Source organism: Acipenser ruthenus, chromosome 20, assembly GCF_902713425.1.
Source record: "Acipenser ruthenus chromosome 20, fAciRut3.2 maternal haplotype, whole genome shotgun sequence".
NCBI classification, from domain to species: domain Eukaryota; kingdom Metazoa; phylum Chordata; class Actinopteri; order Acipenseriformes; family Acipenseridae; genus Acipenser; species Acipenser ruthenus.
The window spans coordinates 16,450,172-16,475,502 of record NC_081208.1 but is presented as its reverse complement, the minus strand read 5'-3'; the positions used below and the strand labels follow the sequence as shown (position 1 = coordinate 16,475,502).

The 25,331-nt window shown below is 46.0% G+C and overlaps 2 protein-coding genes across 3 annotated transcripts; one reads left to right on the top strand and one right to left on the bottom strand.

Annotated features, from left to right (window-relative positions):
* Positions 1-1,149: 1,149 nt before the first annotated feature.
* LOC131696618 (C-type lectin domain family 4 member E-like) lies at positions 1,150-24,409 on the bottom strand. Of its 2 annotated transcripts, none has more exons than XM_034042027.3 (8): positions 24,299-24,409; positions 15,111-15,230; positions 14,600-14,683; positions 12,423-12,506; positions 6,132-6,215; positions 5,450-5,595; positions 5,062-5,210; positions 1,150-2,711 (listed from the first exon to the last, which is right to left on the bottom strand). In XM_034042027.3, exons 1-8 carry the CDS (start codon positions 24,387-24,389, stop codon positions 2,531-2,533), a joined length of 939 nt encoding a protein of 312 aa, XP_033897918.3. In that variant the 5' UTR covers positions 24,390-24,409; the 3' UTR covers positions 1,150-2,530. The 2 variants fall into 2 exon arrangements, with proteins under 2 accessions (XP_033897918.3, XP_058849992.1); XM_058994009.1 differs by lacking the exon at positions 24,299-24,409 and adding an exon at positions 19,117-19,305.
* LOC131698936 (zinc finger protein 397-like) lies at positions 20,142-24,125 on the top strand. The gene is made up of 2 exons (XM_058994015.1): positions 20,142-20,643; positions 23,796-24,125. The coding sequence occupies exons 1-2, from the start codon at positions 20,199-20,201 to the stop codon at positions 23,801-23,803; spliced, it is 453 nt and encodes a 150-aa protein (XP_058849998.1). The 5' UTR covers positions 20,142-20,198; the 3' UTR covers positions 23,804-24,125.
* Positions 24,410-25,331: the final 922 nt, after the last annotated feature.

Here is a 25,331-nt window from a genome sequence, read left to right as displayed (position 1 = left end):
TGCCGTGTCCTGTTTTCTGTTTAAAACCTTTTTATTTATTTGTTTATTAAACACTGAGCGCTGCCGCGACTCAGTTTCATTCCTCACCACTGTCTCTGTGTATTCCTTTCTGATCTGACGTCATTCACAAAGCCACCCTGTGACAATAGCATACGTCAATACCATGTTTATATTATCCAAAATAATTCTGAAAAGCATTTTAAATCGTTGGTGTCTAGTAGATGAATTCACTTAAACATTTAAACTTTAAACTAAATCGTCCTCTCTCTGTGGTTTTGTTCTCATCCTGTGCAGAGAAAGAGACTTGACTTAATTATTAATACACTCCAAACTGTTGTTCTTGAATTACTCAGGCTAATGTTTAAACTAATTTCACACAGATATTCCATCAAACTGTCTGTGCTGTCAGGCATTATCACAGTTCATGATCAAGTAGGTGCAGTTTTGCAGTTCCTCAGTAGGAGTAGTCCTGTGTTGCCCTGTGTGTGTCACACTGTAAAAGTGGCAGTGAGTCATTTCTCCAAGTCTGTCCCCAGGACACTGCAGAGTTATGATCCCACATATCTGGATATACCTGGGCTCTGGATATGCCAAGATATGAGAGACTGCAAATGTCTTGCTTAGCTAGTTACATGTGCTTTAAGCTGTATCAAAATCTGAAAATAAAACTTTAACATACAAGTAAAGAAAATTATAATCAAATACACAATTAATACTTCATGCAGAATGTCATCTCCTACAATACATTGTATCCTGCAGACTTATGCTTCTGATGCAGTAGGACTAGGTGCAGGTCTTTTCCAGGCGGTAGAGAGCATGGGGCATTTGATATTGTACATTAGCAGGAAGCTGCTTGCGTGAGTCTCAGAGACCAGAGGCTCGATTCTGACGAAACAAGTGCAATCGCAGAGGCAGTGGTTAAAGTCAAACACGTCTGCCCTGTAGGGCGTTGCTTCAATCCCTTTACCGCAAGTGTCCGTTTTGAATGTAGAAGTGGCGAGCGTGTCAAACAGCAGCAGCACAGAGCTAAAGCACTCAATCAATACTGTTTGCTTTTGAAAGTCAGAACAGCAAGTAGTAGGTCACTCGCCGAGAGAATACGTAAACTATGCTTCACGACACAGAAGATTGCTATATTAATAGAAGACGTAGAGGCACGTAGGGCAGTCATTTATTATTTATAATAATTATGCAAGGTACATTATTTCATGATATTACTACATGTAAAGTGTAAAATACTTCCCACCCTCCCTGATCTGTCTAGCAGCAGCAGATTCATTTTCTAGCGGGACATGAAGCACCTCATCAGGTTCCTCTCTTAGCTTGTAATGTACTAGAGTTTCAATATAACCAGGGCTTTAATTCTCATGTAAAGAATAAAAATACAGCTAACTTATTTATTTATTTGCAGGTCTGCCGATAGTAGTGACTTATTTCAATGACGAAACAAAGCAAATACATTGTGTTAAGTTTACACAGCAGTTAACTCGTTTAAAGTTGCACATCATACACACACACAGCACTAGCAACAACCACTGAAAGAAAGGACAGACATACACATACAGAAGTGGCACTCCTGTTATGCTGCTCTACATATACTGTACATAAATATTTTCACTAGTAATTGCCATGAAAATAAATTGCTACAGTCCTCGTGAAAATAAAATGAGTACTCATTGTTATCTGCAAAATAGGATTGTTTTAAAATTAATATATTTGTTATGAATTTACAAATAATATTGTTAGTTTCTTACATTTTGTCATTTTTTTACTTTTCTTTCTTTGGTTTCCTCTTTCTAGGTACACTACAGCTCCCATCATGCCTCAGCACCAGCAGTACCAGTGAGGGATGATGGGAGCTTTAGTAAGAATGGAGTGATACACAATATTGAAGATAAAAGTGATCATATTAAAGCATATTTGAAGCACAGCACATCATGGTAAAGGAAAGGCGAGCAAGTGAAGCACAGATATGTATTGTAAAGTGTTGTAAAAACAATGGTTAACCAGCACAAGCCTGCTAAAGCACAGGAAAAAGCAAAATGAATCCTGTGTGACTGTTAGTCATCCCTCTGAGAGCCACTAGAGGGAGACAAACTCAAAAGAAACAGACAAACCTTTTCTGAATATGGTTTTTATTTCAGAGGTTTTCATTCCTAACTTCAATAGGCAATCATGAAGACCTAAATGATGTGCAATCAGCGTGCATTGAATCCACATGGCTGCCATTCACAATCTTGTTTTCCACACGTGATGATCATGTGGTATTTAGACAGTGGGAGTAGTCAAGTAGACCATTCTTAATGTTTCAGCTGCAATTCTGCACTCAAGGCCAGACTTCATTCAGTACAAACCACCACCAGCTCATTGTTATCTCTGCTTTTTCATAATGTGGAATCAAACGGTTAATATGGTAATGTTGGGGGATGACCTGCATGCTTGTCTATTTGAACTGAGTTTCTTCTATTCTTTCTAGTCTATCTTTGTGTTACAGTAACCTTAGCTCCCTTTTCTCCTGATTATCCTCTTATTAGGCTATCACTGCCTTAGTTTCACAAATCCTTTTATATTGTTTTTTGCATGAAGAATCAAACCAGGTCTCTTTGGAATTCCTCTTTGGTTGTAGTTGTGCACAGTCTTCACCAGCGGGGTCCTCTCCATTATAGTCATCAGGCTCTTTACCTTTATCATGTGTCCTTGTGGCCCAGAATCTGAAAGAGATGAGGAGCAATGCCAGTCAGTATCACAGCACTAAACTGGACATGCTCACTGTTTCACTGCAACACTTAATCAGCACTTCATGAAAGTGTTTTTTTTTTGTTTTTTTATATATATTTGACATTAAAGATGCAGCCCTAGACTGTTACTAGTTTCTTAAACACATATAAAAATACAATTGAATCAAAAAGCTTAGAGCTTTGTGAATAGGACCCAGTTTCACTGCAGCACTTAATCAATGCTGTTTGCTTTTTAAAAGTTCCCCACAGTAAACCTGCACTGTCATTTTGCAGTTTTCCCCTGGTTATGCTATGCATTAACTATACTTTACCAAGGCTTGCCATGATTTTTAATATGCTCATGTTAGGGGACACTAAGGAGGGCAGTTTGTTGTATTAAAGGAAGCACACTGTGTTAATATAATAGAATAATAATAATTATTTTGTATAGCGCCTAAATGCAAGCATCTCAAAGCGCAGTATAGTTTAGAACAATAACACTAAAAACAACAAAACCAAGTACAAACAACAAATGCACAGCATACTGTTAAAAATAAAACGTATTATAAAATAAAACATTGCACAGTGAAGCCTAACCATGATGAAATGCCTGTACATAGATATGCGTGTAGTTATTTTTTAAAAGCATAAACAGTATTAGCGTCCTTGATCACCTGCGGAAGTTTATTCCAAAGCCTAGACGCATAACAGCAAAAAGCCCCGTCACCCACAGAACGAAGTTTAGCCTCCGGAATCCTTGACAGGCCCTGATTCAAAGGTTACGAGTGGGAAGGTACCTTGTTAACAATTCAGAAATGCAATCTGGGGGGGGCTCCCGAGTGGCGCATCCAGTAAAGGCGCTCCTCGCAGGATGTGCCCTATAGCCTGGAGATTGCTGGTTCGAATCCAGGCTATGTCACAGCTGACCGTGACCGAGAGTTCCTAGGGGCGGCGAACAATTGGCTGAGCGCTGAGCGCTGCCCGGGTAGGGAGGGCTTAGGTCGGCAGGGGAATCCACGGCTCACCGCGCATCAGCGACCCCTGTGGCCGATAGGGCGCCTGTGGCTCTGCAGCGGAGCCGCCAGATCTGTGTTGTCCTCCGGCACTATAGGTCTGGTAGCATTGCTGTGGATCTGCAGTGCGAAAAATGACGGCTTGGAAGGAGCACTTTTCGGAGGACGCGTGTTTCAGCCTCCGTTTCCTGAGTCGGCGGGGGGGGTTGCGAGCGGTGAGCCGGGGATACAGATAATAATTGGGCATGCTAAATTGGGGTGAAAACCGGGGTAAAAATAATTGGCGACGACTAAATTAAAAAAAAAAAAAAAGAAAGAAAAGAAATGCAATCTGGGGCCAAACCATTTAGAGCCTTATAAGTTAGCAGTAACATTTTATTATTATTATTATTTATTTCTTAGCAGACGCCCTTATCCAGGGCGACTTACAATTGTTACAAGATATCACATTATACATTATTTCACATTATACAGATATCACATTATTTTTACATACAATTACCCATTTATACAGTTGGGTTTTTACTGTAGCAATCTAGGTAAAGTACCTTGCTCAAGGGTACAACAGCAGTGTCCCCCACTGGGGACTGAACCCACAACCCTCCGGTCAAGAGTCCAGAGCCCTGACCACTACTCCACACTGCTGCCCTTGATTTTAAAATCAATCCTGCTCTTAAGCGGCAACCAAACTTTAAAAACTCCTCTCACAACAATGTGTGTATTTATTGAGAGTTTAATATGCTGTGTTGTGATAATTTATTAATTGAACTGTGCTTCAACAAAAATATGTTCGCCGTGTATTGTACAGTATAACTGTACGGTAAACAAAAAATCCTCAACAGCCAATCAGCGTGCAGCATCCAAACGTTCTTTTTATAAATAAAGATTATAGCTGGAGATTCGGAGCTCCAACTGTGCTGGTACCTCATGGGTGTAGATTATTAATTCACACAAATCTGCTGTAATTAGCAATTTAAAAATAAAACAATGTTTTTTCCCTCTCGTTAAATTCATGTTATGAAAAGTAAACTAGAACTTAAACTAGAAGATTCTTAAAACTTTAAAATAACTTTGCTCACAGAAACAGGCCCTCCCGTCGCATTGAAATAAATACAGCGAAGTCTATGGTTATTCTTAGTATTATAGTTTGTTGGTTGTTTTTATGTGCTTATTTTTCAGTCAGCTATACTGTTTATTGTGTGGTCCGCCAAGATTAAAAAAAAAAAAATTAATATGGGTGCGAATAAAAAAGTTTGAGAACCACTGCTTTAGAACACGGTTTATCCTATTAATCCTCAGCAGTGATTTCAGAATGAGGTTGAAGCTCATACTTTGCCTTCTCATTGAGAGGAGTGCCGTCCACCCAGAGCCAGGTTCCTTCAGTAACAGAGTCAGTCAGGCCGATCCAGTGGGATTGCTCTTCTTCGTTGCTTATTTTAGCCTCATGTGTGATGTTCCAGACCTTCTCAGATAGGAATCTCTGAACAGAAAACAAACCTCTATCAGTTGAGCTGTGTCTGTGCCGGTGGTCTGTCATCTAGTGGCAAGTGTTTGAAAGTGAAAGCTCAGTTATATATTAACAATGTTTGCTTCAGGGTGAAAGAACTATTCTGCACATTGTTATCATACATCCTACTTCATTTCCAGTGTTAGCTAGCAGTGAAGTGAGCAACAGAAATGTGTATTGAAAATCTAACATTGTAAAGAAGATAGTCGTACCTGCTCTGCCTCGCTCTCTATAATCACCAGGTGCCCCCCCAGTGATGTGCAGTTATCACGGCTGGAGTGCCAGTTCATTCTATCAGTGGAGAAGTAGTGACACTTGCCATTGAACAGCTCCCAGTTCTGTGGACAGGCTTCACAAACTGAGGCAGAACAAGAGACAGAAGCAGTGCTGATCTGTTAAACAGAAAGAGCTGTAGATGTGAAGAAAGGCACAATGTAAAAGATAGCGAGGGGTACTGGATGACATCATAGATCATTCAAAACCCCCAGCTCTCTTTAACCAGCTCACTAATAGACCATACAAGCTATGTGTTATTATTTATGAAACATACTGTCAATTTAACAAACAAACTGAAAATCTCACTGTTCCCACTGTCACTGCTGCCCCACTCTGCAGGGCTTTGTTTTTTAAAGGAAGTGTCTCTTTCTCGTTCATTAACGATTTTGTCTATCTTAAGGGTTTTAATTGCAATTCCTGATTCCTTTGTGTCATGCAGGTGACAGGGCCTCATCTGAAGGGGATTGTTCAGAGGGCTGCTTGAGCACAGTCAAGTATTACAGAGTTTTGTGATATGATCATTAGTAAGTGTTTGGTATTTGTTTCTGAAACGTATCCCTTCAGAAATCTGTAACAATACAGGTAAGTGATTTGAATAGAATCTGAAACAGCACTCACCTCTGGCAGAGATGTCCGTGTAGTTCCTTTCCAGTTCTGAATACCGGGATTGGAGTTCGAGGTTCTTGGTTTGGAAGTCAGAGACTGCAATGGAGAGAGCTTTTGTCAAACAGCTTCACACAAACCCTAGGCTTACTAGTCTTACTGTGACACAGATCAATAGTCACTGGTGAATACTGTAGATATGACACAGGCCAAGAGCGCCCCCAGACATCTTTCACATGGTACGCACAGGTAAACCACACCAACATCCTTCTCATGCCAATAACGACTCTGCATCACCATGCTAAAAGTGTTTCAGCCAATCAGAGCATTGCGTTTCACAGGACCTACACTGTGACATCAGAAAACTGCAATCAAATTGTATCACTGTTTCCCTTTCTGAATAAACATTGCGCTGTGACAGAACTAATTGAATTTAAGACGCCTTTTGTAACCATTTTTTGCTTCTCAAAAATAGCCTGCGTCTTGAATTTGAGTACAGTATAGTGATGCGTGTATTAAAATCCCAAGTACACAAACAGCAACGTGGCTGACTGCCGAGAAAAGACAACAAAGACATCTTTCCGAATACACAAGCAGCAAGTGACACTGCTGAGAAAAAACAAACCAAGCTTCCTGAGGAATTCCAAGAGAAACATTTACAATTGCAGCATTTCTAACAAACAGTACCAGCTTGGACAGATCGGAAATGCTGATCAGACCCCTGTATTTCTTGACATGCCAAGCAATAGCACAGTTTAATGCTGTTGTGTTTGCTGTGTTGCATGTTGCCAGGGGGTCACACACTCAGTGGTTAAAGAAAAGGGCTTATATCCAAGAGGCCCCCGGTTCAAATCCCACCTCAGCCACTGACTCATTGTGTGACCCTGAGCAAGTCACTTAACCTTCTTGTGCTCTGTCTTTCAGGTGAGACGTAATTGTAAGTGACTCTGCAGCTGATGCATAGTTCACACACCTCTCTGTAAGTCGCCTTGGATAAAGGCGTCTGCTAAATAAACAAATAATAATAATAATAAAAAAAACCATCACAACAGTGCCCCCAGCATGCACCACTCCGCCGCTCATGCAAATGAGCCTTGTCTGTATGGCCTGGGTCCTAGCGGCTCTGTCACAGCAGGTTTTCCCGTTGTTGTGTTTGTTGGGAGACAGGTGGCAGTAGCGCGAGTGTATTGTATTATAGTATGCAGCACAATATACAAGCTCTGTGGTTAATCTACAACAACACTGTTTCGTGTCAGTTTTGTATAATACAACAGTGTAATTGAGGGTGTGTCTTTTTAAATGCATATTAATTTGATGTTTTATTTTTTCCTCAAATTGAAGGTGGTAAATTTGGGCTGCATCTTACATGGAATCTTACGAAGGAATATGGTAGTCCACAACAACAATAAAAGCTACAAATAAACCTATTTGAAATAAAGACTTAAACTAGGGGAAAAACTAGCTCAAAAATCTTTCATGCTGGTTCCATTTCTAATCATTTTACTCTGATTTTCAATGAACGTGTCTCTGTTTTCATCAGTAACATTTCAAATTCTGGTCGTCATTTTCATTAAACTGCCAGTTTGTATGCTGTGGTGAAGTCAGTTAAGATGCCCACACGACCTGTACATAACAAACCTTATAATCTTACAGCGTTACATAAGAAGACTGTAAACTAAGGGAGTTCTTATATAATTTATAGGGCTGTAAACGGCTAATAATACAACTTGGCAATGATGTGTTAATGATTAGGAAAATGTATTATTTATTTTATTATAAGACACTGATAAAATTAAAATACAAATGAATCTGTAAATGTGCACTTCCCGTGCTCAATCCTGGAAGAGCAGCAGAATTCAGATCATGCAGTAGTACTGTACTAACATTCAATGACACCAGCGTATTTGCCAGAAACAGACGGTTTGGTGCTTTTACTGATTTGTTCCCTTTAACATTCTGGATCATCAGAAGAGAGATTTTTGCTCTTTTTGAAGCTTCAACCAAACGTATCTGCTTCCATTTGCTTAAAATGTCTGTTTCGCGTCAACTGATCGCACAAGATACATGCGAGTCCACAGTTATGAAGATGACATTTTGAAAATCAAAGGTACGCACAGTGCATAATGTGCATATGGCTGTCAGCGCTAATGACACAGGCTACACTTGTCTGGTCAAGTCTTTATTTCATTGCTTGTTCACATGAACACATTAACTGTACAGCAGGATATAGGCAATTTATAAATCAACACAGTGGTGCAGGTACAGTGTGTCTGTGAATCCTTACCCAATGTAAAATAGTTTCATTAAAACAATTCTGTAATACACTTTGTCATGACATTTGCAGAAACATATAGTAGCATATATGTAGTAGCATACATGTACTAAAACTCAAATCCTTTGCATGTTTGTGTGACAGGATTGACCGAGGTTTGAGACTCAGAGACAGTTTGATGTTCAAAAATAAAGATTTTTAATAAACAAAAATACAAAATAAACCAGCACAAGGGCCAACAAAAAGGTTTTAAACATAAAATAAACACAAAGCAAAACTTACAAAATAAAGCTTCCAGGCTGGGCGTTGCCTTCACTGGAACCAACAACTTACAAAAACACAGTACAAACAAAACACTCCTTCTCTTCTGGAACTCTCCTCCCTAGCCAGGGCCTCTCCCCTGGCTTTTATCCCCTGTGGCTGGAGCCCTATTAATCAATAATAGCTAATTATTCAATTAGGGCTCCAGCCACATTCTCACATGTTTTCCTGGCAGGGAGGAATTTTAACCCCCTCCCTGCCAGTCCCAACCATGATCATAAAGACGGGGCAGTCCCCCGTCACATATCCCCCCCCCTTGTGCCAAGCACAACATGGCCTAAATGGCCACCTCCCCCCTCAGTCTCAGTCCCGGAAGAGGGGGAAGCACAGTGTCCATGGGGGTAGCCATGGTGGGACGTCCAGCACCACCCAATTCTTCGTGGCCGGCAGCTCCCTCTTCCGGGGCTCCGGCCACACACTATCTTGCCACGAAAGTGCCGCTGGGGGAGCTGGTCTCCTGACCTCCCTCCCCCTCTTCATGGCCGGCAACTCCCCTCTGTGGGGCTCTGGCCACAGTGTAGCGACCCCAGGCAAAGCAGGATCCGTAGCAACCCCAGGCGAAGCAGGATCCCTAGCAACCCCAGGCAAAGCAGGATCCCCGAAGACCCCAAGCGACGGCAGCAGCAGCGGACCCTCAGGAGGCGACGGCAGCAGCAGCGGACCCTCAGGAGGCGACGGCAGCAGCAGCGGACCCTCGGGAGGCGACGGCAGCAGCAGCGGACCCTCGGGAGGCGACGGCAGCAGCAGCGGACCCTCGGGAGGCGACGGCAGCAGCAGCGGACCCTCGGGAGGCGACGGCAGCAGCAGCAGCGGACCCTCGGGAGGCGGAGACGGGAACGGCGGCCCGGCTCCCTCTGGTGGCGGAGACGGGAACGGCGGCCCAGCTCCCTCTGGTGGCGGAGACGGGAACGGCGGCCCGGTTCCCTCTGGTGGCGGAGGCGGGAACGGCAACTCGTCTCCCTCTGCTGGCGGAGGCGGGAACGGCAACTCGTCTCCCTCTGCTGGCGGAGGCGGGAACGGCAACTCGTCTCCCTCTGAGGCGGGAACGGCAACTCGTCTCCCTCTGCTGGCGGAGGCGGAAACAGCAGCTCGTCTCCCTCTGCTGGCGGAGGCGGGAACAGCAACTCGTCTTCCTCTGCTGGCGGAGGCGGGAACAGCAGCTCGTCTCCCTCTGCTGGCGGAGGCGGGAACAGCAGCTCGTCTCCCTCTGCTGGCGGAGGCGGGAACAGCAGCTCGTCTCCCTCTGCTGGCGGAGGCGGGAACAGCAGCTTGTCTCCCTCTGCTGGCGGAGGCGGAAACAGCAACTCGTCTCCCTCTGCTGGCGAAGGCGGGAACAGCAGCTCGTCTCCCTCTGCTGGCGGAGGCGGGAACAGCAGCTCGTCTCCCTCTGCTGGCGGAGGCGGGAACAGCAGCTCGCCTCCCTCTGCTGGCGGAGGCGGAAACAGCAACTCGTCTCCCTCTGCTGGCGGAGGCGGAAACAGCAACTCGTCTCCCTCTAGTGGCGGACCCTCGGGAGGCGACTCCTCCCCTTCTGACTCTCGGGACGACAGCTCCTCCCCTTCTGGCTCTCGGGACGGCAGCTCCTCCACTTCTGGCTCTCGGGACGGCAGCTCCTCCCCTTCTGGCTCTCAGGAAGGCAGCTCCTCCCCTTCTGGTTCTCGGGACGGCGGCAGCAGGGGAACCAGCAGGCATGCTCCTTCTGCTGGTGACGGTGATGGAGGCAAAACCAGCAGGAACTCTCCCTCTGCTGGTGGACACCTGGAACGTGGACGTTGGGCCTTCCCCCTCTTGGGCTCTGGACGCACCGACTCCCCCCTCTTGGTCTCTGGACGCACCGACTTCCCCCTCTTGGGCTCTGGACGCACCGACTCCCCCCTCTTGGGCTCTGGACGTTCAGGCTCCTCCCACTCAGGCGCAGGACGTTCGGGCTCCTCCCACTCAGGCGCAGGATGTTCGGGCTCCTCCCACTCCAGGTCTGTGTCCGATAACACTTCCGGGCAGTGGTGCTCCTCATGCCCACACTGCATGCACTGGGTGCACCACTCCTCTTCCTCCCATGTCTTCCTTCCTCTCTGCCTCCTTCTTCTCCCCTCTGTTTGCGTGGGGCAGATGGCCACTGTGTGCCCATATGCCCCACAGCCAGTGCACAACTCGAGACTTTTTAAAAACAACTCCCCGTCGTCATCTGCCTCCTCTTCAGACTCCTCCACGTCTGGCTCCCAGTTGAGCTCTCGACACGCGTTCTCTTCATGCCCGTACTGGCAGCAGTGAGCGCACCACTCCTCTACTTCACTGACGGGAGCCCCTCCCATGTCTAACTCCAGGTAATCCAGCACCATGCTGGCAATATCCTGGAGGGAAACCGGGTGGTGTCGTCTCTCCCACTCTTCCCACCTCTCCCCATCTCGACGCCACAGTGTGCGGATGGCTATGGGAAGGTCGTGGGGGAGGTCTGCTTCGGGGTGCACCAGCCACTCCCAGATCTCCCATGATGGTGGTGAAGGCGGCGATGTTGGAAGTGGTGGGGTGGCTGCCGAGGACAGGGTTTGCAGCTGCTCCCGGTCCCGATTGTGGGGGCATCCTGCCCAGTTGTGGCCATCCACCTCACAGCGCCCACACCAGTCAGCTGGTGGCCCATCTGGACAGGACCTCCACCGATGATCCAGCATCCCGCACCATGAGCACCAGGGGAAAAGACTGGCTGGGTCCTCCAGCTGGGGTGGCTGTTGTTGCAGCAGCCTACATTTCTTCGGCTGCTGCATCTCCTGCCTTTGCCGCTGTCTGCTCTTCTTCCCCATTTACCAAAAAAAACCTCCCAAAATTCAAGAGAAAAAAAAAAAAAATACTGCTCTGAGCCTCCAGGTGGCGCTATCCCACGTCTGACACCAAATGTGAAAGGATTGACCGAGGTTTGAGACTCAGAGACAGTTTGAAGTTCAAAAATAAAGATTTTTAATAAACAAAAATACAAAATAAACCAGCACAAGGGCCAACAAAAAGGTTTTAAACATAAAATAAACACAAAGCAAAACTTACAAAATAAAGCTTCCAGGCTGGGCGTTGCCTTCACTGGAACCAACAACTTACAAAAGCACAGTACAAACAAAACACTCCTCTTCTGGAACTCTCCTCCCTAGCCAGGGCCTCTCCCCTGGCTTTTATCCCCTGTGGCATCACATGTTTTCCTGGCAGGGAGGAATTTTAACCCCCTCCCTGCCAGTCCCAACCATGATCATAAAGACGGGGCAGTCCCCCGTCACATTTTGTGATAGATTTTAGAAAGAAAATTGAACCACCCTGATTATTGTTGGAATATCTCAATAATATAAACAACTTTATTTATGTCTAATGCTCTGTAATCCTACAGCTCTGAACAAAGCATGTTGACGTAATAAATGACTTAAGATCTATCAATGAAAAAAGAAACAATAAGGTACGTGATTGAATAGAATCTGAAACAGCACTCACCTGTGACATGGACTGTATGTGATTGAATAGAATCTGAAACAGCACTCACCTGTGACATGGACTGTATGTGAGTGAATAGAATCTGAAACAGCACTCACCTGTGACATGGACTGTATGTGATTGAATAGAATCTGAAACAGCACTCACCTGTGACATGGACTGTATGTGATTGAATAGAATCTGAAACAGCACTCACCTGTGACATGGACTGTATGTGATTGAATAGAATCTGAAACAGCACTCACCTGTGGCAGAGATGTCTGTGTAGTTCCTTTCCAGTTCTGAATACTGGGATTGGAGTTCGAGGTTCTTGGTCTGGAAGTCAGAGACTGCAATGGAGAGTGCTTTTGTCAAACAGCTGCACACAAACCCTACTGTCTCTATACACAAGCTTACTGTGACACAGATCCATAATCACTGATGAATACAGCAGATATGACACAAGATACATTTGTCTGGTCCTGTCTTTTTTCATAGTTTTTTCGCATTATTATTATTATTATTATTATTATTATTATTATTATTATTATTATTATTATTATTATTATTATTATTATTGTTATTAGCAGACACACTTACCCAGGGTGACTTACAGTTGTATACAAAAAATACATATCAAGAATTACAGTACAATTAAGAGCAAGATACAAAATACAATGACTTCAGTCCTAATAAGAGCAAATAACACATTATGATTTGATATCGGGGCAGTTCAAGAGCAGATAACAGTGCAACTGAAATACAAAATACAACAGATTGGGTTTAGTGCAGAATTACAGTAAAATAGGGAGCAGATAAGTGCAAGTTAAAGTGCATTAAAGGCAGTGTGCTATATAGTCCAGAAGGAAAGAGTTAAGTTTTACACGTGTTATCTGAAGAGGTGTGTCTTGAGAAGGTGCCGGAAAGATGTTAGGGACTGGGTAGTCCTGACATTCATAGGAAGGTCGTTCCACCACTGCGGGGTGAGGGTGGAGAAGGAATGGGCTCTGGGGGCAGGGGAGCGCAGAGGAGGTGGATGATACAGGCTTGTTTGAAGGCAGAGGGAAAGAGGCCAGGGAGGAGAGAGGTGTTGAAAAGGGAGGAGATGAAGGGGAGTATTATTATTATTATTATTTGTTTATTTAGCAGACGCCTTTATCCAAAGCGACTTACAGAGACTAGGGTGTGTGAACTATGCATCAGCTGCAGAGTCACTTACAATTACGTCTCACCCGAAAGACGGAGCACAAGGAGGTTAAGAGACTTGCTCAGGGTCACACAATGAGTCAGTGGCTGAGGTGGAATTTGAACCGGGGATCTCTTGGTTACAAGCCCTTTTCTTTAACCACTGGACCACACAACCTCCACACACTAGAGCAGGAGGGTGAGTTAGTAGGGGAGACAGAGAGTGTTGGGGTTGGAGCGGGAGGGGTGGGGGGGGAGGTGTTAAAGAGTGGATATTAGAGATTTTAGTGGAGAAGAAAGAGGCAAAGTTGTCAGAGGAGACAGAGGAGGGAGGAGGAGGGGGGAGGGTTGAGGAGGGAGGCGAAGGTAGAGGCTAGATTCCAGGGGTTGTTAGTGGAGGATTGGATAATAGATTTGAAATAGGAGCATTTAGCAGAGGATAGATTAGAGGAGAAGGAGAAGAGGAGGGAGCGATAGAGGTCTAGGGCAGCAGAGAGTTTGGTTCTCTTCCAGTTCTTACTGAGCGGAGCACAGAGGAGAGCCAGGGTTGGGGAGGGGAGGGACGAGCAGGTCGGGAGGTGAGGGGACAGAGGGAGTCGAGGGAGGAGGTGAGGGAGGAGAAGAGGGTGGAGGTAGCAGAGTCTACAGAGAGTTGGGAGAAGGAGTCAATAGCAGGGAGGTGAGAGAGCGGTGAAGGCAAGAACAGAAGGGGAGAGAGAGCAGATGTTATGGCGAGAGGTGACAGTGGAGGTAGGAGGAGCAGGGAGAGAGGGGAGAGAAAGAGAGAGAAGGGGAGAGAGAGCGGAGGTTACGGTAAGAGGTGACAGTGGGGGTATGTGGAGTAGGGAGAGACAGAGAAAAATAGATGAAATAATGATCAGAGAGGTCCTCAGGGGTGACAGAGAAGGTGGAGGGGCATCAGGCCCTGGAGAAGATGAGGTCCAGTTGACGGCCAGCTTTGTGGGATGGAGGGGATGGAGAGAGAGAAGTTGAAGGAGTGAAGGAGAGGAAGGAATCCGGCAGAGTGGGTGGGGTTGGAGAGATGGATATTGAAATCATCTGACAGGACAGTAGGAGTAGACAGAGAGGGGAGGGAGGAGAGGAGATAGTCAAGTTCATCGAGAAAATGAGTGAGAGGCCCAATGGGGATGGTACAGCTCTGAACAAAACATGTTGACGTAATAAATGACTTAAGATCTATCAATGAAAAAAGAAACGATAAAGTACGTGATTGAATAGAATCTGAAACAGCACTCACCTGTGACAGAGATGTCTGTGTAGTTCCTTTCCAGTTCTGAATACTGGGATTGAAGTTTGAGGTTCTTAGTCTGCAGGTTATAAACTGCAATGGAGAGTGCTTTTATCAAACAGCTGCACACAAACCCTACTGTCTCTATACACAAGCTTACTGTGACACAGATCCATAATCACTGACGATATGAGTAGATATAATACAGTTTCAACTTCAACCCCAAGGAGGATCTTGTGACTATTTTCATGTTAAAAGTAGTTCAAGTTTTTGCACTTGCCACCCTTGCTGTTCCTAATATCGTAGAAACCATTTCAAAGGGTTTCTGAAAGACCTGACGCTTGGAGATACTGGCTTCACACTCGGTGCACATAACTCGCTTATTGCCCAGGTCAAGTTCAACCACGGGTGTCAAGTTATACCTTGAAATCTATGATTGGGTGTTTCTGAAGGTATGAAATGATTGTTTGTAATTTCTCCAGTTCTAAGTACAGTCGTTTAACAGGTTCAGTGTACTCACAGAGCACCCCCAGGGCTACACTGCCTGCCAGCAGCAGGCAGCTCAGAGCTATAAGAAGCCACACATCCCATCCACAGTAAGCTGCTTGTCTATCAGAAGAATCCACAGGTGCTGCCGATTCTGAAAAAAAAAGACACTTCAGTCGGAAATATGTAGATATTTCTGCAAAACAAATTAAAAGCTGCTGCTGCTGCTTCCTGGTACCTGATCACTTCCTGTTGTGCTGTAGTTCAAAATCACTCCAATGGCCGAACTGCAGTCAGACCATGTGACCTACAGCACAGGTACCGGGATGCAGCAGTTTATCTACGGATTTCTATGTGCAATGTATAAGTGCATTTCAAAGAAGACACAGTATGAACATGCAAATTGTCACAGATGAGGTCACATTGTGTTTTCTAGCTGAAGCAGAGAGACCGGGCTGAAGTGTGAACTGCAGTTTCCGTTGTGGAAACACTTTACAAAATCCCTTTTTGAGAGCCCTTCTATTCAATGTTAAAGTCCTCTTCCTGTCAGTCTTGTTAGAAATTACCACATGACCTCACTTGTTACAGTTCTGGGAGGGAGTAAGAGGAAAGAGGAAGGAGGGAGATGGAGAGGGAGGGAGGGAGGGAAGGAGGAGGGAGAGAGAAAAGGGGGAGAGAAGAGGTTTGAGGAAGGACATGTGGGGAAAAAAGAAAGTGGGTTGAGGGAGGAAAAGAGTGAGACAACTCATGTCAATATATCTGCATTGATTTGTAAATGTGATAATCTACTGTAAATGATTAGATGGGCAATATTTTTAACTGGGAACAGGAATCAAAGCAATGTATATAGTACAGTATATGGATTTTTTTTCTTCTTCTTCATTAGCTGGTTGCTTCAACACGGTAGCTGCAGAAAATACAAGTTGCCAGACAGGCCTCCTGCATCCCTGGTCTAAATGTTTTGAGGCAGGACTGATTTACTCTGTATCTCTCGGGATATGTAATAATTTAGATTATTTGTGTTTAGAATACGGTATTTCATACCTTACATAGTTACATATATTGCATATGTGAAGATATATAACAGTGGAAAATATGAATTGCTTTATAAGAAAATGGTCAACTTTTATGTAGGATTTATATTCAGGGATGGAAATAAGACTCCTATTGCATGGCAGTTTCACTCATTCCAGGTTTTACTATGAGCTGGATTAGCTACAGTGTGTATAGGTAACAAGCTTAAATTGCTTTGTAATGAGAGAGTTATTTTCATCCCTGATATTAGGTATTGAACATATACAGAAACATGTCTATTATAAATCAACAATACTTTTTTTAACCCTTTTTTTGTAAAAACAAGTTCAGCTGTTCACATTTATAATTGGTGCATTGATATGAAGTATATGAAATCTAAAGCTGCTTCTGGTGTTTTAGTTGTAATAAAGTAGTACGATGGTTAAACACTTGGCAGATTACAATATTCTGAAGTACAGGATATATATATATATATATATATATATATATATATATATATATATATATATATATATATATATATATAGATATAGATATATAGATATATATAGATAGATCAACAGATAGAGAGAGAGGAGGCTGTGCGGTCCAGTGGTTAAAGTAAAGGGCTTGAAATCAGGAAGTCCCCGGTTCAAATCCTACCTCAGCCACTTAACCTCCTTGTGCTCTGTCTTCTGGGTGAGATGTAATTGTAATCTAATGCATAGTTCACACACCCTAGTCTCTGTAAGTCGTCTTCTTAAAAATATTTCCCAACATAAAACCAATGTCATCTTACAATAATTGATTTTGAGTTTCAGTGTTTTAAAATAAAATATCAAATAGAATGAAATTTCAATGTACGATTTGTAATTCAGTAATATGAGAGAATTGGTCAGGGGTCTGAATACTTTTGCAAGGCACTGTATGTATATATATATATATATATATATATATATATATATATATATATATATATGTTTTTTGTGATTGCACAGATGTGAGTAAGTTAGTGGCTAGAAATGCAATATTGGAAAGCTGTTAGGATGCTGACATCTCATTGAAAGATTGCAAACTGGAGCAGTTTTATTTTTTTAGTTTTCCATCCGTATTGAAGCTACAAACTGCTTTTCAAAAGCTGTTCATGACTGAAAAAATGCACTACCTTGCAACAAATTGTCAACACGTTTTGAGACTGCATTGAAGCTACAAACTTCATTTTAAGTCAGTTTTTGACAAACTGTCCTTCGGCAAAGAAACGCAAGTCAACTACAGTAGATAAACCAATATTACATCCTCCTCAATCTGACAATATTCAGCTGCATTTCTGAACAGTTTTAAGAAGCAGTTCATTCATTACATTTAGTTTGAAACAGATGCAATGTAATATTCCCTGAGAAGGGTCAAAGAACATTGTGTGTTTTTTCTTTCTATGAAATCAGAGGCAGAATAATTATTAACTGCAGACTGCACCAGTAGTAATTTAACATACTAATATTTGATATGCACATTATGGAATGTTCATAAACTGTCTTACAGCCCTTAAAAGACAATCCTTTATAACAGTCATTAAAGTTTTGTGAGCAGGTCACCATATCTCATTTTTGAAAAACATGTTCGTCCCATGAAAAGCACTGTGACAGTACAACCCCAGTGGAAAAGTCTTTAAGTGTGCATGATGATGCATGAAAAAGATGTGCAGTACAGACTTAATGTAAACTGTGAGCCTCAGAGGTGGTCAGGTGGTCAGTAGATTGGGTAGCTAGCAGTAGTTCAGTCTCTGTGGTAGAGATGTATGTTTACTGTTTAAAAAGCAATGTAGCTCTCACTCTGAACTTTACAGTGATTTGCTCAGAGAAGGAGGCTGTGATGGGGTGTATAGACACCGCACACTCCATGGCCCTGTTTCACTGTAAATATTGCACACCGTCACACCGAATGCTTTTGTTTGTTTTTATCCCCTAGTGGAGATGCATAGTGATAGCAGACTTCTCAATCACTAGATTCCTGTCTCCAGCAATATGTATCCCTAGCTTTGGTTCCTTTGCACACACATTAAATACCCTCAGTCATATTTTCAATCAGAAGTTTTTTCAAATCCTAAAGTGAAGGTAATTGTGCAGAATCACTAGATTAGTGGGTCCTGTACATAGCAGGTGTTTCCAGTTTGCAGTCCTACCCACTGCACTGTGTTATCAAGTCCAAACTGTATGAGCACAGCACTCATAAAACAGCTCTGTGTTTGATACAGGGCTGTGAAGTGGGTTTGAACATGGCAGCAGTGCCCAGTATAGACAATGAAGAGGGGCTGCAAATTTTATATTTCCTTTTTTTGTTGTTGTTGTTGTCAAATTTAACCCTTGCAGAACTGCAGAGTGCTCTAGTAGTAACAAAACCAACATACTAATATTTCCTGCATACTGATTTATTTTTAGTATAAGACATTTAATGTTCTTGTCAATCTGCTGCCGTCAGCCCGCCGCCCTTTTTACAAAACGTTAAGGACTCTTTTATAAAGCCCATTTTGAGTAAATAAATCAACTTTGCAGTTCATGAAACCTTTTCCTACTGCTTTAGAGATGGTTTATTTGTTTATTCTCATGTGTCAAAGCTCTGTTTAATATATAAGAGAATGCTTATGGGAAAACAGAAGACAAGAGAAAGAGAAATGGGGGTACCCATGTGTGACGGGGATGTAATAGGGTCCCGCTGTAATCCGCCCTCCCGATCTCGTGTGGCGTTGCATAGGGCAGCCCGAAGTCGGGGCGAACGACCTGAAAAACGATCATACTGGGAGTTCTGGTGTGGTGGGTCGTTTTGCCCTGACGCGGAACCGCTCGGTCGCCGGGCTCACTTTCTGCAATCAGCTGTGCTGTGTTCGCCGGTTGACTGAGGCGGGGGCATTAGCTGATTGCGGAGGCGGGGTTGGGCAGTATTTAGGCTGCGCGGTTTCTGCATTCGGGCTCTCTGTCCTGGGTTAGCAACAGGAGTTCGCTGGGCTGCTGCGTGTGTGTGTTGCTACTTACCTCTGCTCATATTCCAGACCCCTGAACAGGCGGCTGCCTGCGTCCCGACTACCTTCTTCCTTCCTGGAGCGTATGTTTGGAAGTATCCGGAAGTCTAATTCTGAGTGCTGAAGTACGCTGCAGCTAGTGTGAGAAGGAGCCAACTGCAGACACAGCGCCACCACCACTAACGTGGCCGTCTAGAGAACGGCAGCTACTCTCCTTTGGAGCACTACTTAATTATTGTGTGGGACTGGTTTATTTGCTCTTTTTATTTTTAACCCGGTTTTACCATAGTTGGTACTACCGGGGGTTGTTGTGTTTGTTTTGCAATACCTGGTACTCTGCCTGGGTACCGACTGTGGTTTTGGCCCTGCTGTTTTTTTTAATAAACTTCTACTCAGTTGCTAGGTGGCACTGAGGTTTGCCCACAAGTCTCCTGTGTGTGTGACGTCCTTTCTGGTCCTCCCAAAGACAACTCCCACTACCCTCGAACACGTGGTGTCAGAAGTGGGATGTCTCTGGACCAGCACACCCTGCAGGTCCTCTTACAGGACCAAGAGCGACACCGGGACGGTGTGGAGCGGCGACGAGAGGAGCGAGATGCGCAGCGGGATGTCGAGAGGACGGCCCACATGTTGGAGATCACAGAGAAGATGGCGGCGATGTGCCAAGCGGTGCAGTCTCTGGTACTAGCGCGGACTCAGGCGCCCGCGGCAGCACCACCAACAGGGCAGCCGCCGCCTAAGATCCGGCTTCAAAAGATGACGTCGGAGGACGACCCAGAAGCGTTCCTCACGACGTTCGAACGGGTCGCCGAAGCATCCTCCTGGCCGGTCGAGTGTTGGGCGGCGCAGCTTGCCCCATGTCTGTCGGGAGAAGCACAGGCAGCCTACCGGGCCCTAAGCAATGAAGCCGCCAGGGATTATCAGCAAGTGAAGGTGGCCATATTACAACGGCTGAATATCACCCCTGAGTCTCACTGCCGTAAATTTCGACACTATGTCCGGCCGAAGGGAGCCCGCCCGCGCATCGTCGCTCAACAGCTCTGGGACCACCTTACTCGCTGGCTGCAACCAGGGGATCGTACCAAACAACAGTTGATGGAGTCGGTGGCTATCGACCAGTTCTTGTCTGTGCTAGATCCAGGGACCCGGGACTGGGTGGCCAGGAACACCCCAAACACCATGGAGCGAGCAGTGGAACTGGCGGAGGCGTATGAAGATGCAGCCCTTCGACAGGACCCCAGCCCAGCTCCCGTGAAACCGAAGGCCCCGACTCCAGCCCCTCGTTTCCCACCGAAGCCGGTGGCTTCCATCGACCCATCGGGCGCCTCGCCTCCAAAGTGGAGAATGAGGTTAGCCCCCAGCTGGGCCAGATCCACTCCCTGGAACCCACCAAGTGGTGGGGTAGGGAACAAGCAGCCGGCGTCGGTAGCGCCACCCCCTCTCATCTGCTTCCGGTGTCACGAGGCTGGACATATTGCCAGGATGTGTCCCGCTGCCATGGAATGTGATGTGGCCTCTCGCTATCCAGCTGCACCGGAGGGTGAGTACCGGGGAAAGGGACGGGAGGGGCCTTGCATTGTGTCTGTGGTTATTGGGAAAGTGAACACCCACGCTTTAGTGGACTCGGGGTGCAACCACACTATAATTCGTGAAGCTCTCATGGAGGGGGTGGCTGGGCGGCCGCAGGGATCTGTGGCAATTTCGTGTATCCACGGAGACACCAAGCCATACCCAACCACTAAAGTTAGATTGACCATAGATGGTCGGACGTGCCAGGTAGTCGTGGCCGTCGCGAAGTGGGTTCCGTACCCTATAATTTTGGGTCGAGACTGGCCTTATTACTCAGAACTTAAGGTTAGGACGACCCGGCCACCGACTGGAGAAGGGGTGGTCTCAGCGGGTGATTCAATTGGCCGGATCTTTCCGCTGAAAGCCGATATGTTTACTGCTAAGTTCCGGCCCCGTAAAACTAAACGAGAGCGGAGGGCCGAGAAACTGGAGTGGGCAGTAGCAAGGCAAGGCTGGGGGCTTGTGGGAGAGTCTCCTCAGCTTACCAAACGGAAACTGAAGGGGGTGGGTGTTCAGTGTGACCGGCGGGAACTGGCTACTGAGGAGCCCAGGGCGGAAGCTACCGAACCTCCGCTCGACATGCCGCGAGTCTGGGACCGGGATGTGGACCTAGAGTGGGAGCAAGCTAACGACCCCACTCTGGTGCACATCCGGGGGCGGGTCCGGTCTGTCGAGGGGAAGGAAGTTGACGGTTGCGGGCCGCCCACATTTCCTCACTTTGTCGTGGCTGGGCGCCTACTGTATAGGGTATCCCAGGCCCCGGGCACGGGACAGCCCGTAACACAATTATTGGTTCCGGGGTCTTTTCGCCAAGAGGTCATGCGACTAGCACATGACATTCCATTTTCAGGCCATCTGGGCCGGGGAAAAGACCCTGGAACGGATACTGGCCCGGTTTTATTGGATGGGACTGCACGATGATGTGAGGAGATACGTGGCGGAGTGTCCCGAATGCCAGAGGGTGGCGCCGGCTCGAGTTCGCCCGGCTCCGCTGGTCCCACTGCCCCTTGTGGGAACCCCCTTCGAATGAATAGCGGTAGACATAGTGGGGCCGGTGCAACCCGCCGACTCTGGATATACGCACATTCTAGTAGTGGTGGATTATGCTACGCGATATCCAGAGGCGGTGCCGCTCCGGTCCACTAGTGCCGTCGCTATAGCAAAATAACTAGTACAGATTATGTCCAGGGTAGGGATTCCCAAAGAGATTCTGACGGACCAGGGAACCAACTTTATGTCAGCCACCTTGAAAAAGGTGTATCAAATTCTAAAAATTCGCCCCATCAGGACATCGGTGTACCATCCTCAGACCGATGGACTGGTGGAGCGCTTTAATCAGACTTTAAAGCAGATGTTGAAGCGATTTGTAGATCAGGAACAGAAGCATTGGGCGCGGCTCCTTCCTTTCCTTATGTTCGCCGTGAGAGAAGTGCCACAGAGCTCCACGGGGTTCTCCCCGTTTGAGCTGCTGTACGGGAGACAACCCCGAGGCATCCTCGATCTGGTGCGTGAGGGCTGGGAGGAGCAAACAACTTCTTCAAAAAATGTAGTGAAATATGTGCTACTGCTCCGAGACCGCCTGGAATTGGTCGGTCGATTGGCACAAGAGAACCTACGTAACGCTCAGCAATTGCAACAGCAACAGTACAATAAAAAAGCTAGAATTCGGACTTTTCGACCCGGAGACAAGGTACTGTTGCTTCTTCCGACCTCGGAATCGAAACTGTTTGCTAAGTGGCAAGGCCCATATGAGGTGGTGCGGGCAGTAGGAAAAGTTAATTATGAGATTAGGCAGCCCGACCACCGTAGACCCCTCCAAATTTACCATATAAATTTGTTAAAGCCGTGGAGAGAGAGAGAGGCCTTGTTTATTACCCACGATAGCCCCGGCGAGGATTTTGGTCCCGAAGTGGGGCCACTGGGTCAGACCGTTTCGATTACGATGGGGGAACAGTTGCTTCCCCGGCAGAAGGTAGAGCTGAGGTCATTGATTGAGGAATTCGATGATGTTTTTTTCTAAGGTGCCCGGTAGGACTAACGTCATCGAACATGCTATTATCACTCCTCCGTGTCCACTGTTCGGCAGCGGCCGTACCGGATCCCGGAAAGTCAACGGGGGGTCATGCAACGGGAGGTGGATAGTATGCTTGAACTTGGAGTTGTGCAACCTTCCCAGAGCGAGTGGTGCAGTCCAGTGGTAATGGTACCTAAGAAGGACGGCACCACCCGTTTCTGTGTAGATTTTCGGAAGGTCAACGCAGTCTCTAAGTTCGATGCGTACCCCATGCCCCGGGTGGATGAACTCCTTGATCGCCTGGGAGACGCGAGGTACCTGTCAACTCTGGACTTGACAAAGGGATATTGGCAGATCCCATTAACATCCAGCTCTAGGGAGAAAACCGCATTTGCGACCCCAGGGGGCTTGTTTCATTTCCAGACCATGCCTTTTGGGTTGCATGGAGCCCCGGCGACTTTCCAGAGAATGATGGACAAGGTGTTGGCCCCACATCGTCAGTATGCGGCAGCGTATATTGATGACGTGGTAGTGTTTAGCTCCACCTGGAGGGAGCATTTGGTAAGCATTTGGGACACGAACGCCCGGATTACTCGGTGGAGTCTGGCGCTGCAACCCTTTAACTTCACTGTTAAACATCATGCGGGTAAGGAACACCAAAATGCTGACTTTTTCTCGAGGGAGGGGGGCCAATTGGGGAAGTTAGAAGAGGCCGAGTGGGCCTACGGCTCCACTCTGAGGGGGGGGATATGTGACGGGGATGTAATAGGGTCCCGCTGTAATCCGCCCTCCCGATCTCGTGTGGCGTTGCATAGGGCAGCCCGAAGTCGGGGCGAACGACCTGAAAACGATCATACTGGGAGTTCTGGTGTGGTGGGTCGTTTTGCCCTGACGCGGAACCGCTCGGTCGCCGGGCTCACTTTCTGCAATCAGCTGTGCTGTGTTCGCCGGTTGGCTGAGGCGGGGGCATTAGCTGATTGCGGAGGCGGGGTTGGGCAGTATTTAGGCTGCGCGGTTTCTGCATTCGGGCTCTCTGTCCTGGGTTAGCAACAGGAGTTCGCTGGGCTGCTGCGTGTGTGTGTTGCTACTTACCTCTGCTCATATTCCAGACCCCTGAACAGGCGGCTGCCTGCGTCCCGACTACCTTCTTCCTTCCTGGAGCGTATGTTTGGAAGTATCCGGAAGTCTAATTCTGAGTGCTGAAGTACGCTGCAGCTAGTGTGAGAAGGAGCCAACTGCAGACACAGCGCCACCACCACTAACGTGGCCGTCTAGAGAACGGCAGCTACTCTCCTTTGGAGCACTACTTAATTATTGTGTGGGACTGGTTTATTTGCTCTTTTTATTTTTAACCCGGTTTTACCATAGTTGGTACTACCGGGGGTTGTTGTGTTTGTTTTGCAATACCTGGTACTCTGCCTGGGTACCGACTGTGGTTTTGGCCCTGCTGTTTTTTTTAATAAACTTCTACTCAGTTGCTAGGTGGCACTGAGGTTTGCCCACAAGTCTCCTGTGTGTGTGACGTCCTTTCTGGTCCTCCCAAAGACAACTCCCACTACCCTCGAACACCATGCTAACTTGAAGATTGGTGTCTGTGTGTCTCTCTACTTACCCCCATGTTGCTTTCCTGCTCTCCTGCTTGGCGGCTGCTTGATGTCCACGTTTTCATAAACCTGATCTGATTCATAGCTGTCCATCTCCATAGCAAGTGCTGTCTGAGAAGAGCCAGATACACGTCTGAACTGAACAGGAAGTTCTTACTCCTATATTAACAGTGCAGACTCTGCAGGGCTGGACAGGGGCTAGAGGAAGTGGGGTTTCACACTTCACTCTGCAACACAGTGTAAATGCTGTCCATCTCTATAGATATAGTGCTGTATGAGGAGTCAGCTACAGAGGACTAAGATAGGGGTTTAAAGGTATTGTAACAGGACAATATTGGGTTAATATAGTGTGACTGTTCACCTACTCTCAGGGAGATGGAACAAGCAGACTTTTGATATTTGCAGGAAAAAGTTAAAGTATAGCTCAAGACTTCCTTCCTCTTATTTCTGAGACCAATGTCTGTGGCTATGGGGTGAGATCAGCTTTATTGTGTGTGGAGCCAGGGCATTAACCTAGCAACTGGTGACACCAAATAATCAAATGTGATGCTAATATAAATAGGGGCTGGTTCATACTTGTGGGAGGCCTGCTGTGCCTCCCACAAGTATAGACAAAAATAAAGGAAGAGAGAGTTGGTGGTTTGAAGCAATGTTGATGGCAGTTATAATAAGAGAGTTTATACCATTAAAACAAGCATTAAAACACAAATATGCACATCTATGTTTGTAATTTTTTAATAAAGCTAATACAAAGTAAGCAGATGGATTGGAAATCATTGGTTAGCTCTGTATTAAAATGTAAAGTTCACAGTATGAGACCTGATTTCACCTGAGTGTGTGTGTGTGGAACAGTGTAGTAAACACACACCAGGGAATTATACTATATGTGAATAGGATTGTGGGAACAACTCCTCTAACAGTAATGAAACTTAGTCAGGACATTCTTTAGCACAAGTTATTGATGATCACAATCTGGGTGTGTGTGGAGTTGCTGTTTCTCATCATATGCCTCAGTTCCATTAGTCCCTGTGTATTCTGTGG